This window comes from Parus major, chromosome 9 (assembly GCF_001522545.3).
Source record: "Parus major isolate Abel chromosome 9, Parus_major1.1, whole genome shotgun sequence".
Taxonomy (NCBI): Eukaryota; Metazoa; Chordata; class Aves; order Passeriformes; family Paridae; genus Parus; species Parus major.
In genome coordinates, this window is record NC_031778.1 from 18,295,403 (window position 1) to 18,307,998 (window position 12,596).

The 12,596-nt window shown below is 40.9% G+C and overlaps 2 protein-coding genes across 10 annotated transcripts in view; one reads left to right on the plus strand and one right to left on the minus strand.

Moving 5' to 3' along the window:
- Positions 1-6,550, plus strand: part of PEX5L (peroxisomal biogenesis factor 5 like) — a 107,253-nt gene extending 100,703 nt beyond the window's left edge. For all 9 annotated transcript variants that reach the window (XM_015637743.3, XM_015637747.2, XM_015637750.2 and 6 more), the window contains one exon: positions 170-6,550. In XM_015637743.3, the coding sequence (XP_015493229.1) occupies positions 170-374 (205 nt within the window). In that variant the 3' untranslated portion in view covers positions 375-6,550. The remainder of the gene's footprint in view (positions 1-169) is intronic.
- Positions 6,551-8,481: 1,931 nt separating this feature from the next.
- The window catches only part of USP13 (ubiquitin specific peptidase 13), a 48,645-nt gene continuing 44,530 nt past the window's right edge, over positions 8,482-12,596 (minus strand). The window contains exon 21 of the mRNA XM_015637742.3: positions 8,482-12,472. Within this exon, the coding sequence (XP_015493228.1) occupies positions 12,379-12,472 (94 nt within the window). The 3' untranslated portion in view covers positions 8,482-12,378. The remainder of the gene's footprint in view (positions 12,473-12,596) is intronic.

Sequence of the window (12,596 nt, forward strand, 5' to 3'; positions counted from 1 at the left end):
TTACCCTGAGCCATGCCCTCCTGATTGATGAAAATCAAGCAAAAACAACACAAAGGGACTGATGAATATAGTAAAATAATGTATTTAAGCCTGGCATGGAACTTTAGAAATTTTGCCCGTAGTTGTTAAGCAAATTCCATTGCTTGTTTCTCCTTCTTCTTCCCTACAGAGAGGCTGTCAGCAATTTCCTCACTGCTCTCAGTTTGCAAAGGAAGAGCAGAAATCAACAGCAGGTTCCTCATCCCGCTCTATCAGGCAATATTTGGGCAGCACTTCGGATTGCTCTGTCTATGATGGACCAGCCAGAACTATTTCAAGCTGCCAACGTGGGTGATCTAGACATTCTCTTAAGAGCTTTTAATCTAGAGCCCTAATAAAAAGGATTCAAAAATTGATTAAATTGTGCTAGGAAACAGAGAACTTTTTTATTACTCATCCCCAAATGACCACATTTTCCAAAAGATCATGACTGTAGATCGGTAGGGGAATTCCTTCAGACATTATTCATAAAGGAAAAGTTCAAAAGCACAAAAACAGTGTAAATAAATTCAAAAGGTTGAAATGAGCTGTGGCTAATCGGACAAAGCCCTGAACTAGATGAAATAGCAGTTTCTGAAGAATCTTCATCCCATGCAAGCTATATCTCTCTGTGTACATACAGCTGTAAAAAGAAAAGTATCTTAAGAAGAAACCTAGATAATGGTTATTGCACATTAGAATGGCAAGCAGTGCATCCAAGGAACCTGCTTAATAGCTCATTGCACTATGCTGACACCACTTTGCCCCACAGTGGGGATTCCCTATCCTTTGGTTTCTTTGACGAAAAATCTTCTCAAGGTCCATTTCAAACACAGCTCTGAAGGTAGAGGTATGTAAAAAGGATGTGTTTTGGTTTTAATATATTTATTAGCTGGCAATCAATTTTTTGCTACCAAAGGTACCTGGATTAATTTGGGCCCAGTTCTGCAGGCTCATAAGCCATGTGCAATGTCAAGAGGAACATAGTCCATGGAGGGCTGTGGGATGAGGCCAGGTACATTTGGGGAAGCCAAGTGTTGCCAGCAGAAGAGACAATTTGCTCTGGAATTGTTACTGTTGAAACCAGCTGTCCTTGATATGGGACAGCCTGATGGAGCTCGTGGCAGGGTCTGCACTTTTCTGTGTACTTATGCACTTTAATCTTTCTTCCTGTAAAATAGTGCTATGCTTTTATTTTAGCCACCAACAATGGAATGTACAGGACAGCCTTGTTGGCAGAGAGGACCAAATATCATTTCCTGAAATGCAATGAGAGGGTTTTCAATATTCTTATGTTTAAAAAATGCAAATAGAGTATAAACTGCATTAACTAGAAAGATTATTATATGCATCCATCAGGTACTACACATATACATGCATGTGCATGCACATACATGTTGTATGCAAATGTCATTTCAGAACATAACAAGCTACAGATCTTCATTGAAAATGAAGAAAAATATTCATAGGAGTTACTGCCTGCAGACCACTCTCAAGAGAGAACTTTCCCTAAAGAAACTGGTCTATATAATGTTTGTAGGATTGAGCCCAAGGCTTGATCCTGCTTTCATGGCAAACGACAGCAAAAGTCTCCACAACCTCCATGATACCAGAGAAAATCCTTAGATAACACCAGTATGTGTTAGCTGCTTACAAATGTGTATACAAACACACTATCTTCATTTTCCCTGGCTGGATGAATGGGGAGCAGGGTTGGGGCAGTACCAATCCCTGATGAATGGATTGATTCTGCTATAATAAAACATTTAGCTCAGGATGAATGCGTCAATCAAAGAAGGAAGAGAAATTTTTAGGAGGTGATTTTGAGTTGCTAGTATTTTAAATATTTTTCCTGAATAGTGAAAGATAAAAAGTGTAATTAGATGTGTTGATCTGTGGTCAGGAATTCAATGTGCAGAGTAGCTACTGGAATGTGTTAAAGTGGGACAAATAGCACATTTCCTATAAACAACATTAGAAGAAAATTCCAGCTCAGAGGGATAAAAAAAGAAATCCAACTGCACAGATCACAGAGAAACATGCTCTGTGGGAGTTGGACAGTTTCACCAGTACAAACCTAAAGTTTCTTGCAGCTGTCTGTTATTTTGAGCCACCACTTAAAGGAAAATTCCATCTAAGACAGTGTAATCACTGCATCTAATCACCATCTATAGGTTGTTAAATAAAAATAATTGTCATTAGAAAAATAACAGGCTTGCCCCTCACTCTCCCACTGAAGAGAAATGCCAAAAAACTACTAAAATTTTTTGAGAGTTCTTTATTGATTCATTGTTTACACATATATTCCTGTTTATCTATCAGGTGTTTCATAACTGATTCCTGCAGCTTTCTCTAAGGATGGGACTGCCTGGGAATGTCACTTTAGCTAAGTGGGCTGCTGTATGCATATCTGCTGACAACAGTTTGCTCTTTTGCTTTGACAGCGATGTGTGATGACAGCTCTTTATTGATAAGGCAGAGCAGAAGGTGCAGTGCAATTGAATCTGGGAAGTGATAAGAGAGAAGGGAGGCAGCTTTGAGAAGAGGCTGTAAAGCAAAGGCATATGTGCTTAGAGTTTGCTTGATGCCCTGCCATCACACAAGTTCTTCTAGAATATCCTTTATGCTGTAGTGTAGGATAATCAGTGCTTACCCAGAGGAATTAGCTGTTCAGGGACTTTATTTTTATATCTTTGAAATTAACAACAAAAAAGAAGTACTTCTCAGAGTCAGAATGACAAGGGATATTTGATTCTCATGGCAGTTCACTAAACATCGCCTCCTGCCTGTGGATGAGTAACACAGAAATTATTAGGAAAACGTTATGCAAGTCCAAGCCTGTCCAGAAAGGACAGACTAAGTAGGTAGCTTTCAATTTATCCTGGGATGCACTGCTCAAAACTACATTTATCTGCTGATATATGTCCACACCCATGGGACTGCCATGAGTTGTGTGTAACCTTGAACAGGGCTGAACTCTGCCTTCCTAGGGGAGGCTCAGTCCCACCTGAGCTCTGCTGCACAGGACATGGGCTACAAAGCCTGTCCAAAGATGTGCATGGCCTTGGAGACTATCCCAGCTGCTCTCTCCTGTTGTAGGTAGCCTGTGGCCAGTTAACCATGTGCCACTGCCAGAGGCACTGGGAAAGGCTGAAGCAGGGCAGATGACAGGGGACAGTGGCACATCTCACACACTTCTGGACAGGTCAGTGTGGGGGACTGGCTGATAGGTCAGGCCCAGCAACTCCTGGGGCTTCTGGGCACTTCCTTAGGATCTTGGGCTTTATCATTCTCCTTTAGCCCCCTCTGCAAGCACTGTCAGTGCAGCAGACAGGATTAGCTACAGCTTTGAGCTGACCTCCTCTTGGCGTTCCTTAAATATTCAGGACAAGTTTGTATATTTGCCTGAAACAGCAAGAGGAAAATGTGAGGAGGCTGCAGCATATTAACAACCTGAATGGAAAATTCATCTACTTGTGCTTCTAACCAAGCATGAGGTGGGATAAATAAGGCGGGTGCTGAACAGTAGCAGATTGAGCCTGAGAGTGAGAGACAGCAAATCTGGGTCCTGTTCTCAGCACTCCCTGGGAGCTCGACCAAGTCAAAGCCTCTGCCATCCCTGCCCTGCCCAGGTGTGCAAGGAAGGAAGATGGGAGCCAGCATTCCTTGCACTACCAGGGGAGTATCACTGTCTCACACTTCAGGGGCGAGGCCACCACTCCTCTGGGTAGGAAGGTATCACAAACACAAAGTTGCTCAGGTCTAGGGACGCATTTTCACATACAGACTACTGCTTTCAGCAGAGGAGAGACTCAGATGTTTCAGGATGCTGTAGAGCATCCATGAGGTGAGGCCCAGTTAGAGTGCTGCAATGGTGTATCACCATGTCCCACCCCTGTTTCCCTTTCTTGTTACTCCTCTCTTTTTCCAGAGGTGATTTATCACTGCCAGGAAACTGATTCCAAGTTTTTGAATTATCTTTTTTTTCAATTTTATATTTCATGCAATTAAAAGAAAACGTTTTCCTAACTCCAGCTTGGGACTGTCCTTGTCCTCTGCAAAGCTATAGGAATAGTTATGACCTAGAAGCCTGATCCATCAAGCTACTGAACCCTGTATGCCTGGAGCCTGCACAAGAGTGCTCAGCACTCTGCATGATCAGCTCACATGCAGGAGTCACCTGGAGAGGGCTGGCTCTGGTACCACTGCACGTGCTGAACAGGCACTGGAATCACAGGGCTTGTTCAGGGAGTGAGGCTTTGCCATGAAGGCAAAAGGCTCATTTCTGGCTGACCTCTTTAAACTGGAATGAACACAGGAGCCTTGTGGCCACAGACTGGTTTATGTCAGCTTGAAGAACTGATTTGACTTTTAGGCACACACATAAACATATCTGTATCTAGTGGTATTTTCTTATGATCTGACAAATCACAGCACTTGTAAAAAATGGAGAGGTTCAAATGACACAAAACCTCATAGGACAATATTGCATGCAACTACATTAACCAGTAACCACTATGCAATGTTAACCCTGAGCATGCAGCAATGCTACCTGAGCATGGGTTTAGAGAATGCATGCAGAAGGCTCACACATAGGGCATTTTTAAACTATTGATTCATATCATCTGTGGAACACTTTGCAAGTCCTTTGCACCTGCCAGATTCAAATCTGAGTTGTTCATGTTATCTGGAACAGACTACACCAAACACAGAGCCCTTTTAAAATCCCATCCTTAGAATCCACTTTGTATTATGGGTTTCATGTTTGCTCCAAGTGTTTAATTAATAACAGACATCTGTATAACAGCTTTTGCAGACATGTTTTAGTACCCTCTCAAGAATTAAAAAGCTAAATCTGCACAGCTTTCACAGCAAATCTGGGTTGTTTGGATTTTCACATCTCCATCTCTAGTGTCAACCACAGAAGAGCCAGGTATCCTAGGAACATCCACAGAGCACAGGCCTCCATGGCAGAAATAACAACTGCTGTCCTTACTGGCACAGCCAAAGCCTGAGGCCTAAATCATTGTCTGTTGGAGCCAGTGAGAAATGGAGCACAGCATAAATTGGTTGTAGATCTCTTTTGCCCAAACTTGCATCTGCACAATGAGACATATTAGTTATTTTCGCATGAATTACCTGCACAGTTGAAAAAAATGTGATTTCTGGTCACCAGTGTTGTCAGCTTAGCAGTCTGTACAGTGAATTTATGTAATAAATGTTAATAATATACCAAGTATTCACAAAAGTGGTAAGACAAAATGCACTGCACGTTGTGAAAAAAAAAAAAAAAACGGTGGATATGCAATACAGTACTATCTACTATTCAAATCTTACCTAGGCTAGAATCAGATTCCTTCATTATGGTCCTACTGATTTTTGGACTGCTGAAATAAATCAGAAAACAGGAGTGCCATGCATGAAGAGATCACTGAAACTTTGAACAAATGTAGGCAAAACGAGAAACAGGAATGTCATGGAATCCATGGGAAGTTTCAGAGCCTCAGCCCACAAAGTAGCAGGCATTAGGCAAGGTAAAGAGACAGAAGGAATCTAAATTTTCCTAAAATATGCTGTAACTTTACAAATGCTTGCAATATGTGACAGCCCATTGAGCAAGCTTGCATGGTCAAGACTTGATGTGCTTTGATCTCTTTTCCCCTTCTACATTTACAGAATGCCATCGACATTGGCTAAACTTTTAATTTAAATAGCCTTTTTAATATCAGTAAGCTATTGTAAATTCAGAAAAATAAAAAAATTTATAAATATATTTTATATATCAGAGTATAACATATCTAGAGTAAAATAAAACTATATAGTTTTGAGAGGCATTCTGTGTGGCTTCTTCTATATGCTGTAAACTGTTTGAAAACCTTTGCAATCTTGCATCAGTTCTTTTGGCTTTATTTTTAAGCCAACGTAGAGGAAAGAAGTGATGACAGGGTTGGCAGATCCTTTCACCAGGGCCATCTGAAGAGCCCTGCTGCTGCACAACTCTCCCAGTGCTCCCGGAGCTCCTGGTGCCCGTGGGGAAGTGCAGGGACAGGGCTCAGCAGCGCTGCCGAGGTGGGAGCTCAGCCCGACACCTGAATGTTTACATTCCCTCACAAAGGCTCGTACTGACCCAGATTCAGAATCTGAATGTAAGAACATACGGGGTAAAAAAGGTCAGTTTCTTACTACAGGTAACCCTGCCTCTGTATGCTTAGTGCATTATCAGCTGTGTATAATATTAAACACAGACCTATAGTTTACTGATGCTTTAATTTGGTGTTTCCCTGCACTGCTGTTTAAAATAATCTATATTTCCTCAAAAACGAATGATGTGCATACTGGATGTGTTAAATTTATTAAGGTCATAGATGACTATTTGCAGAGCACCACACTTAATGTAGTATTTTTGTACTGTAATGGAAGCATGCCTTCCTTGGGTTCTTTTCCACATATTAAATTGTATTTATTTACCTGTATTTATAACTGTGCAATTTTTAAATATGTTTTAAAAATAAACTTTGTCTGTGGCTTCAAATATTTCAAAATCTTTTTTCAACTAGAAAAGGGTCTTGACTTCAATTACTTAAACTGGGAGGGATCTAAATCTCCAATTGAAAGGAGATATAATAATTAATGCAATAATTAAAACAGAAGTAATAATACCACAAACCAACCTTTATGAAAAGCAAAGCCAACATGCAGTGACTGAAATCATTGCTCAAGCAATTTTCCATAACTCGCTGTAGGAGTTGGGTCTCAGCATTTTTCTGTTCTGTCTTTCATGGGATGAGGTGAAAGTGCTGACAAGGATGATGTCATTCCTACTCTGTGTTTTTGCTGTGAGACACCAACATAAGCACAGACATGAGGGATAAAAACTCCTGTGTGCTGCTGTGGACAGAAAAGCTGACAGGCAACGAGGGCTGTGACAGTGACAGCACAGGGCTAAGGAAAAAGCAGAGCTCCCTCCATGGACATTTGGGCTGCTCCAGAAAAACAAACAGCAGACACAGCCATGGTTGGCCTGCAGAAGGAAAGCTCAGAATAAAGTCAGAAAAACCAAATCGTTAAAACCAATGGCTTTAATCAGAACCTTCCACCAAGGAACAAAAGGGAACAGACACAAAATCCACACTAACCCTTAGGTTAGGATGAAATTAACTGTGGGCTCTTGACACTGGTGTGTTTGCTGGGAGATGTTAAGGTTAGTTTAGTTTTTTTTGTTCAAATGCACTGACAAAACAGCAGCAGCAGCAGGAAAATCCTTTGGTTATGTGCTCCACAGGGAACCCAGATCAGGAACACAGCACTGCTGTCCTAGAGCCAAACACAGTGAGAGAAAAGCATCAGTACCAAATCTACATACAAAACTGCTCAAAAATCACTGGTAAAGACATCTGAAAACATAATAACCCTCTCCAAACAGCTGTCAGTCATGCAGTAATTGTTTTCAATAATTTTACAGCATTTCTCTTCCACCAAGGCTGCTCTTGTTCGGGTTAAGCTTGTAGTACACCTGAGGGACACCGAGGGGCTACCTCCCACTTCAGAGAGGAGAAGTAGAGGGTGGAACTTGTCAGCTATCCAATACTGCCTCCCACAAACAGTCTGCAAAAGCTAGCAGGCACAAATCCTATACAGGAAATTCCTGGAAATTCTGAAAGAGCTCGTTAGTTTGTACAGGGAGCCACTCTCCCACCTCTTCCAGTCACCACAAGTGGTGTGAACAGCGTGGCTTGAGTTGCCATGGTCACAAAGGACATCTCTGATAGAAGAGAAAACAAAACAGACCACCAAGTTTAGACTTCAGAAGCTGAACCATCTCTACATTTCTTATCACTTGACATGTCACATGTCCTCTACTTCTATGTCAAGAAGTGTCACTGAGCCCAGATTTACCTCTTACCTCTCCTCCGGCTGCTGATCCCGTGTTCTTATAAAAAGTTGTCACCACTCAGTCTTTTCAGCCTATTGCATATACCAGTCCCAAAAGTCACATTTCTATGTAAAATCCTTTTGACATGAGGAAAACAGACTTCTTTACTGAGCAGCAGAAGAAATTTCTGAATATGAGGAATTAAAGACCATAATAAAGCAGAAATTTGGGGTAAAAGGACAGCACAATTCCACACAAACATTGCCAACTCTTGTGATCAAAGAACAGCAATAGACCTAAAAGTTAAAAACAAAGAAACCAATCTAACTTAAAACCTCTTTTCTATTTATTTGCCATGTTGTATATCCACTCAGAGCTTGGGGATTTTACTTTTTTTTATTTTTAAATCCACAGAAATTCCAGGAGTCACAAGAAATCAAGACTCTCACAAACCACTCTGCTCCCTATGCAGGGGTTTTTTAAGTAAAACACCAAATGTGACCACAAAGAGTGAGAGGCAGCATCAAAACACATTCTGTCTATTCCCCTTCAGACAAGAACAAAGAAGAAGAATCCACATAGACACCAGATGTGAGAATATTTCTTTTTAATTTAAAACAGTTGCAACAATGTCATTCACAGCCTTTCTCATCTCAGACAAATACTCTCCAGAAAGTTAACAGTGCTTCAAGCAAACAACTCTGGTGCAAAGTAAACCAGGACAGACACTTCCAGGATACAACAGTAAAACCACTGAAGAGTGAGTAGGAATCAGACACCAATCTCAGCCACTAAGGTAGGAAGGGTGACAGGGAAAACAATAAAATGTCCAGTTACATATTTTGCATAGAATTCCAATGCATGAAAACAGCAAAAAGGATAAAAATGGCTGCTGCCAGGATGGAGAACAAAAGGAATCAGTTGGAGAGGTTTCTAAAGGAATCTAAAGAGTTCTGGATGCATCCACATTCTGAATGTGTGCTGTGACCTGATGGAGGCTGCCTGAATCAAAGAACTGGGCTGATGTTGGTTTCACTTACACCTGAGTCAGTCAGAGGTAATGGCACTGAACCCAGTAGAGTTACAAGTGATTTGAGTCCAGAAACACCTACACTTGTTTTAAAACCACAGCTCTGAATAAATCATTTTTTATCCTAATTATATTTTAGATCAGAAGATGAAATAGTTTGTGTCTACATGACTTTGGAGACTGGAGATTGTGACTCAGAATGAAGTCTACTGGATCCAGCATGCTGCTAGGAATGAGAGAAGAAGAGGAAATCAAGGAAAAGTTACTGAGTTTTTCTTCCTTCCTATCTCCTAACCTAAATGTAAAACTAAGTCTGAGAAATAGAAGCATTATTTACTGCCAGGTCCTGGCTTGCCATGATTCCCAGGTTAGATTGTCTCAAACAGCTCACAGTGATATTTCTTCCTCCATTCTCTTTTGGTCAAGAAGCTCCCAGCTCACCAAGCCCCCAGCAGCTCCTCCAGCACCCAGAGACACCAGGAGTGTGCCCAGGCTGTGCCCCTGGCACGATTCAGCACGTTCAGATTGCAGCAGGCACAGCCTGGCAGATCAGCCATCCCTTCAGTACAGCCTGTTTGAGGGAGGCCTCTGCACTGCTGGAGTTCTAAAAAACCCCAAACCCACCAAAACTCCTCTCTCCCCCATCAGGCTGAGGAGTCAGGAGTTTATATCCTGCTCCTCCAGGTTCATGATGTTCTTCACACAAAACTCATCAAAAAAGGGAGATGACTTAACCAGCCACTTGAGAAAAGGAGGGAGGCCACTCTTTTGGCAGAGAAGAAAGTAATTCCTCAAGCACCTGAGTGAAGAACTTCTAACATATTTTTAACTGCTATATTTTAGAAAACATGCAATCCTTTCCCCTAAACTGTCCACTGCACTCCTGACTAACTTTCTTATGGGCAGGCAAAACATGAAAGTGTTGAACTGAAAAGATCTCCAGAATCTGAGCTGCTCCAATTCACTCACCACAGCCAGCCAAGGGCCCTCCCCTTTCAACCACCATTTCCAGTTTATCACCTTCCAAGTGTGTCCCCTGAGACCAGGCAGCTCCACAGATGTCACAGTTCTGGGATGCACCAAATAGTTTGCAAGATTCCAGCTCCATCCTTGATCCTACAAGACCAGCCATGATTCTGGTTGGGTAATGAACGTGGGAGTTACTCAGCTGGCCTTTATTTACTCATTTCTAAATAAAAAGGCAGCAACCACCAGATCTTGGTAGTTTCCAAGTAGCCCTTGAAGTTCATGAGGCAAGAGGGAAGCTGTTGTGTGGAACTTCCTTGGAATATACATGGGAATTAAAATAAAATTAAATAAAAATTAAAGGAAGAGGGGAAAAAAGGCCTTTTCTCCTTTTTCTACTGCCAGAATGAAAAAACACAGATATACAGAAGTTTTGCTCTTTCACTTTAAATAGAAGATGTATCACTGCATAATTTGCTGATCCCATTTTCAAACCTGTCACTTTCTGGTGAAGTCCTCAAATATCCAAAATCTGGAAGAAGGAAAGAAATTACTGGCAGCTTTTATTTCATCCAGAACTGGTGGCTCAATAAGCACAAGGCAGCTGAATCTCACAGGGGCCACTCATTAATGTGCCAGGACACTGCACTAATGTGTCCATAAGAGCTCTAAGTGCAGGGAGCTTTCCCAGCAATTGGACACCTTTACACTCCACAGAATTATTGCACCAGAATTTCTCTCATAATCTTTTAAGATCAAAACCTGATTAAAATACCAACAGTGTTTTTTGGCTCTGTGTGAGGTTTTATGACCAGAGGGAGAATTATTTTTCCCCACACACTGCAAAAACTAAAATGCCCTTCTCATAACCAGACATTTGAGTTCTCTTCTGTAGTGTGTAGCTGCCTGAATTTTGCTATTAAAACTTGCAGGCACTAACTGCAGAGAAAATGTAATGACACTTCTCTGGCTCTCTTGTACTCTGCAAAAAAAGGATTTTTTTATTATTTTTTTTTTTGACTGCTGCAATTTATTTTGAGGGCTTGGTAACATTGTACAAGGCAACTCCAGCAACAGCCTCTAAGCAGTGTCCAACACTCTGAACCTTTGGATTTCTTCTTTTTTATCAGAATCATGAAAGGTTTTGGACTCACCATTGTAATTTTTCTAGAATGAGTGTTTTCAAATATAATTTTAAAACCCACATATGTATTCTCACCTGTGAAAAACACTTAAGCAACACAAAAAAAAAAAATAAAGACAGAAAGGCCAGCCCCTGCCTACCCACCCCATCATCCCTGCCAGAGCTATCAAATCCCTTTTAGAAGGTGTCTGTTGAAGAGATCAGATTATTGATGCATTTGCAAGTGTAAAGAAAGCAAAAATATCAATTCAAGGATGTTTTTTGTTGTTGTTGTTGTTTTTTGTTCTTTTTGGTTTTTTGTTGTTTTGGCTTTTTAAGGGAGTGAGAGAGGAGTAAATCTATAAATCAGCAAACTTACTAAGCAATTTCCCCCTCTCAGATATGAAAGTCAATATTTAAGCAATCTTTAGCAGAAAGCAGGATTGCACTGTGAGTACTTTGTCAGGGAGTTGATTTCAGATGGAATAGAGTGGTCTATTCCCTGACATAAATATAATGGGACATCAAACCCTTCTTTACCTCCTCCATAAGAAAACAAAATTTAAATAACAGCCTTGCCTTTCCTGAGGGTGTGCATTTAATTTCATAGTCAGAAAGTCTGCTGCTTTTAGCCATCTGTAATCCTGAATCTGTTGGAAGAACTTACCAAATGAACATTCAAATGAAGATGAAGAAACCTATGTCTGCAAAAATAAAAATTTTCTCTTTGGCAAAAAATGTACAGGGCACTGACAGGAGATTGCTCCTGTCTCCATTAGTCTCTTAGGCTTAGACATGGAAAAGTCAAATCAAAATACTGTACCACTGAATTCCAACAGATATAACTTCAACTGACTTTTCTCACTGCACTGAGAATAATCTCTGAAATAAGACATTCTGCTTTGAAGAGCAGCCACAAACCCCCTCCCTTCAAATGATTTCTCTGCATGATCTGGACTCTGGATGAAAACACAGGCTCTCAGTCACCAGACACAAATATTTGTTTGTGGTCTTCAAAGGATGCTTGGACAGGACAGGCAGGAGCTGGGCTGAACTGTTTTTGCTCAACACTGAAGCTTCCATATTCTCCACACACTAGCTGCAAACTCCACCAGAAATCCACATGGCCTGTAAGGTGTATAAATTTAAAACATGTACAGCACCTAAGAGAAATCTTCCGTCTAACACTTAAGGCGGCATCAAATGATTGTTTTTAAATACACTATAAACATCCCATGTTTTCCTTTGCTTTTTGGCAGTCCAAGGGTTAAGGGGTCTTTTGTTGGTTTTAAATTTTTATTGTACACTTTTTTTTGGGCATGTTAAAAAGGCTTATGGCTTCTTAAGGCCAGGTGATAGATTTGAGGCCTAACTTGGTATCCTGTGGTAAAAATAAATGTAGCCCAGGTCTTTGGGAGGTCGTTCTGAGGCACAGACTCTAAGGTCGTTGTAGATCACCCATCTGAAAGGAAAACAAGATTGATTACATTCCATGGGTATAAAAAATGCCACAGGTTTATCAGGGACTTCTCAGACCCAAACCTCAAAGAGTTGAAAATCTAAAATTAGGCACTGCAGCCAGAACA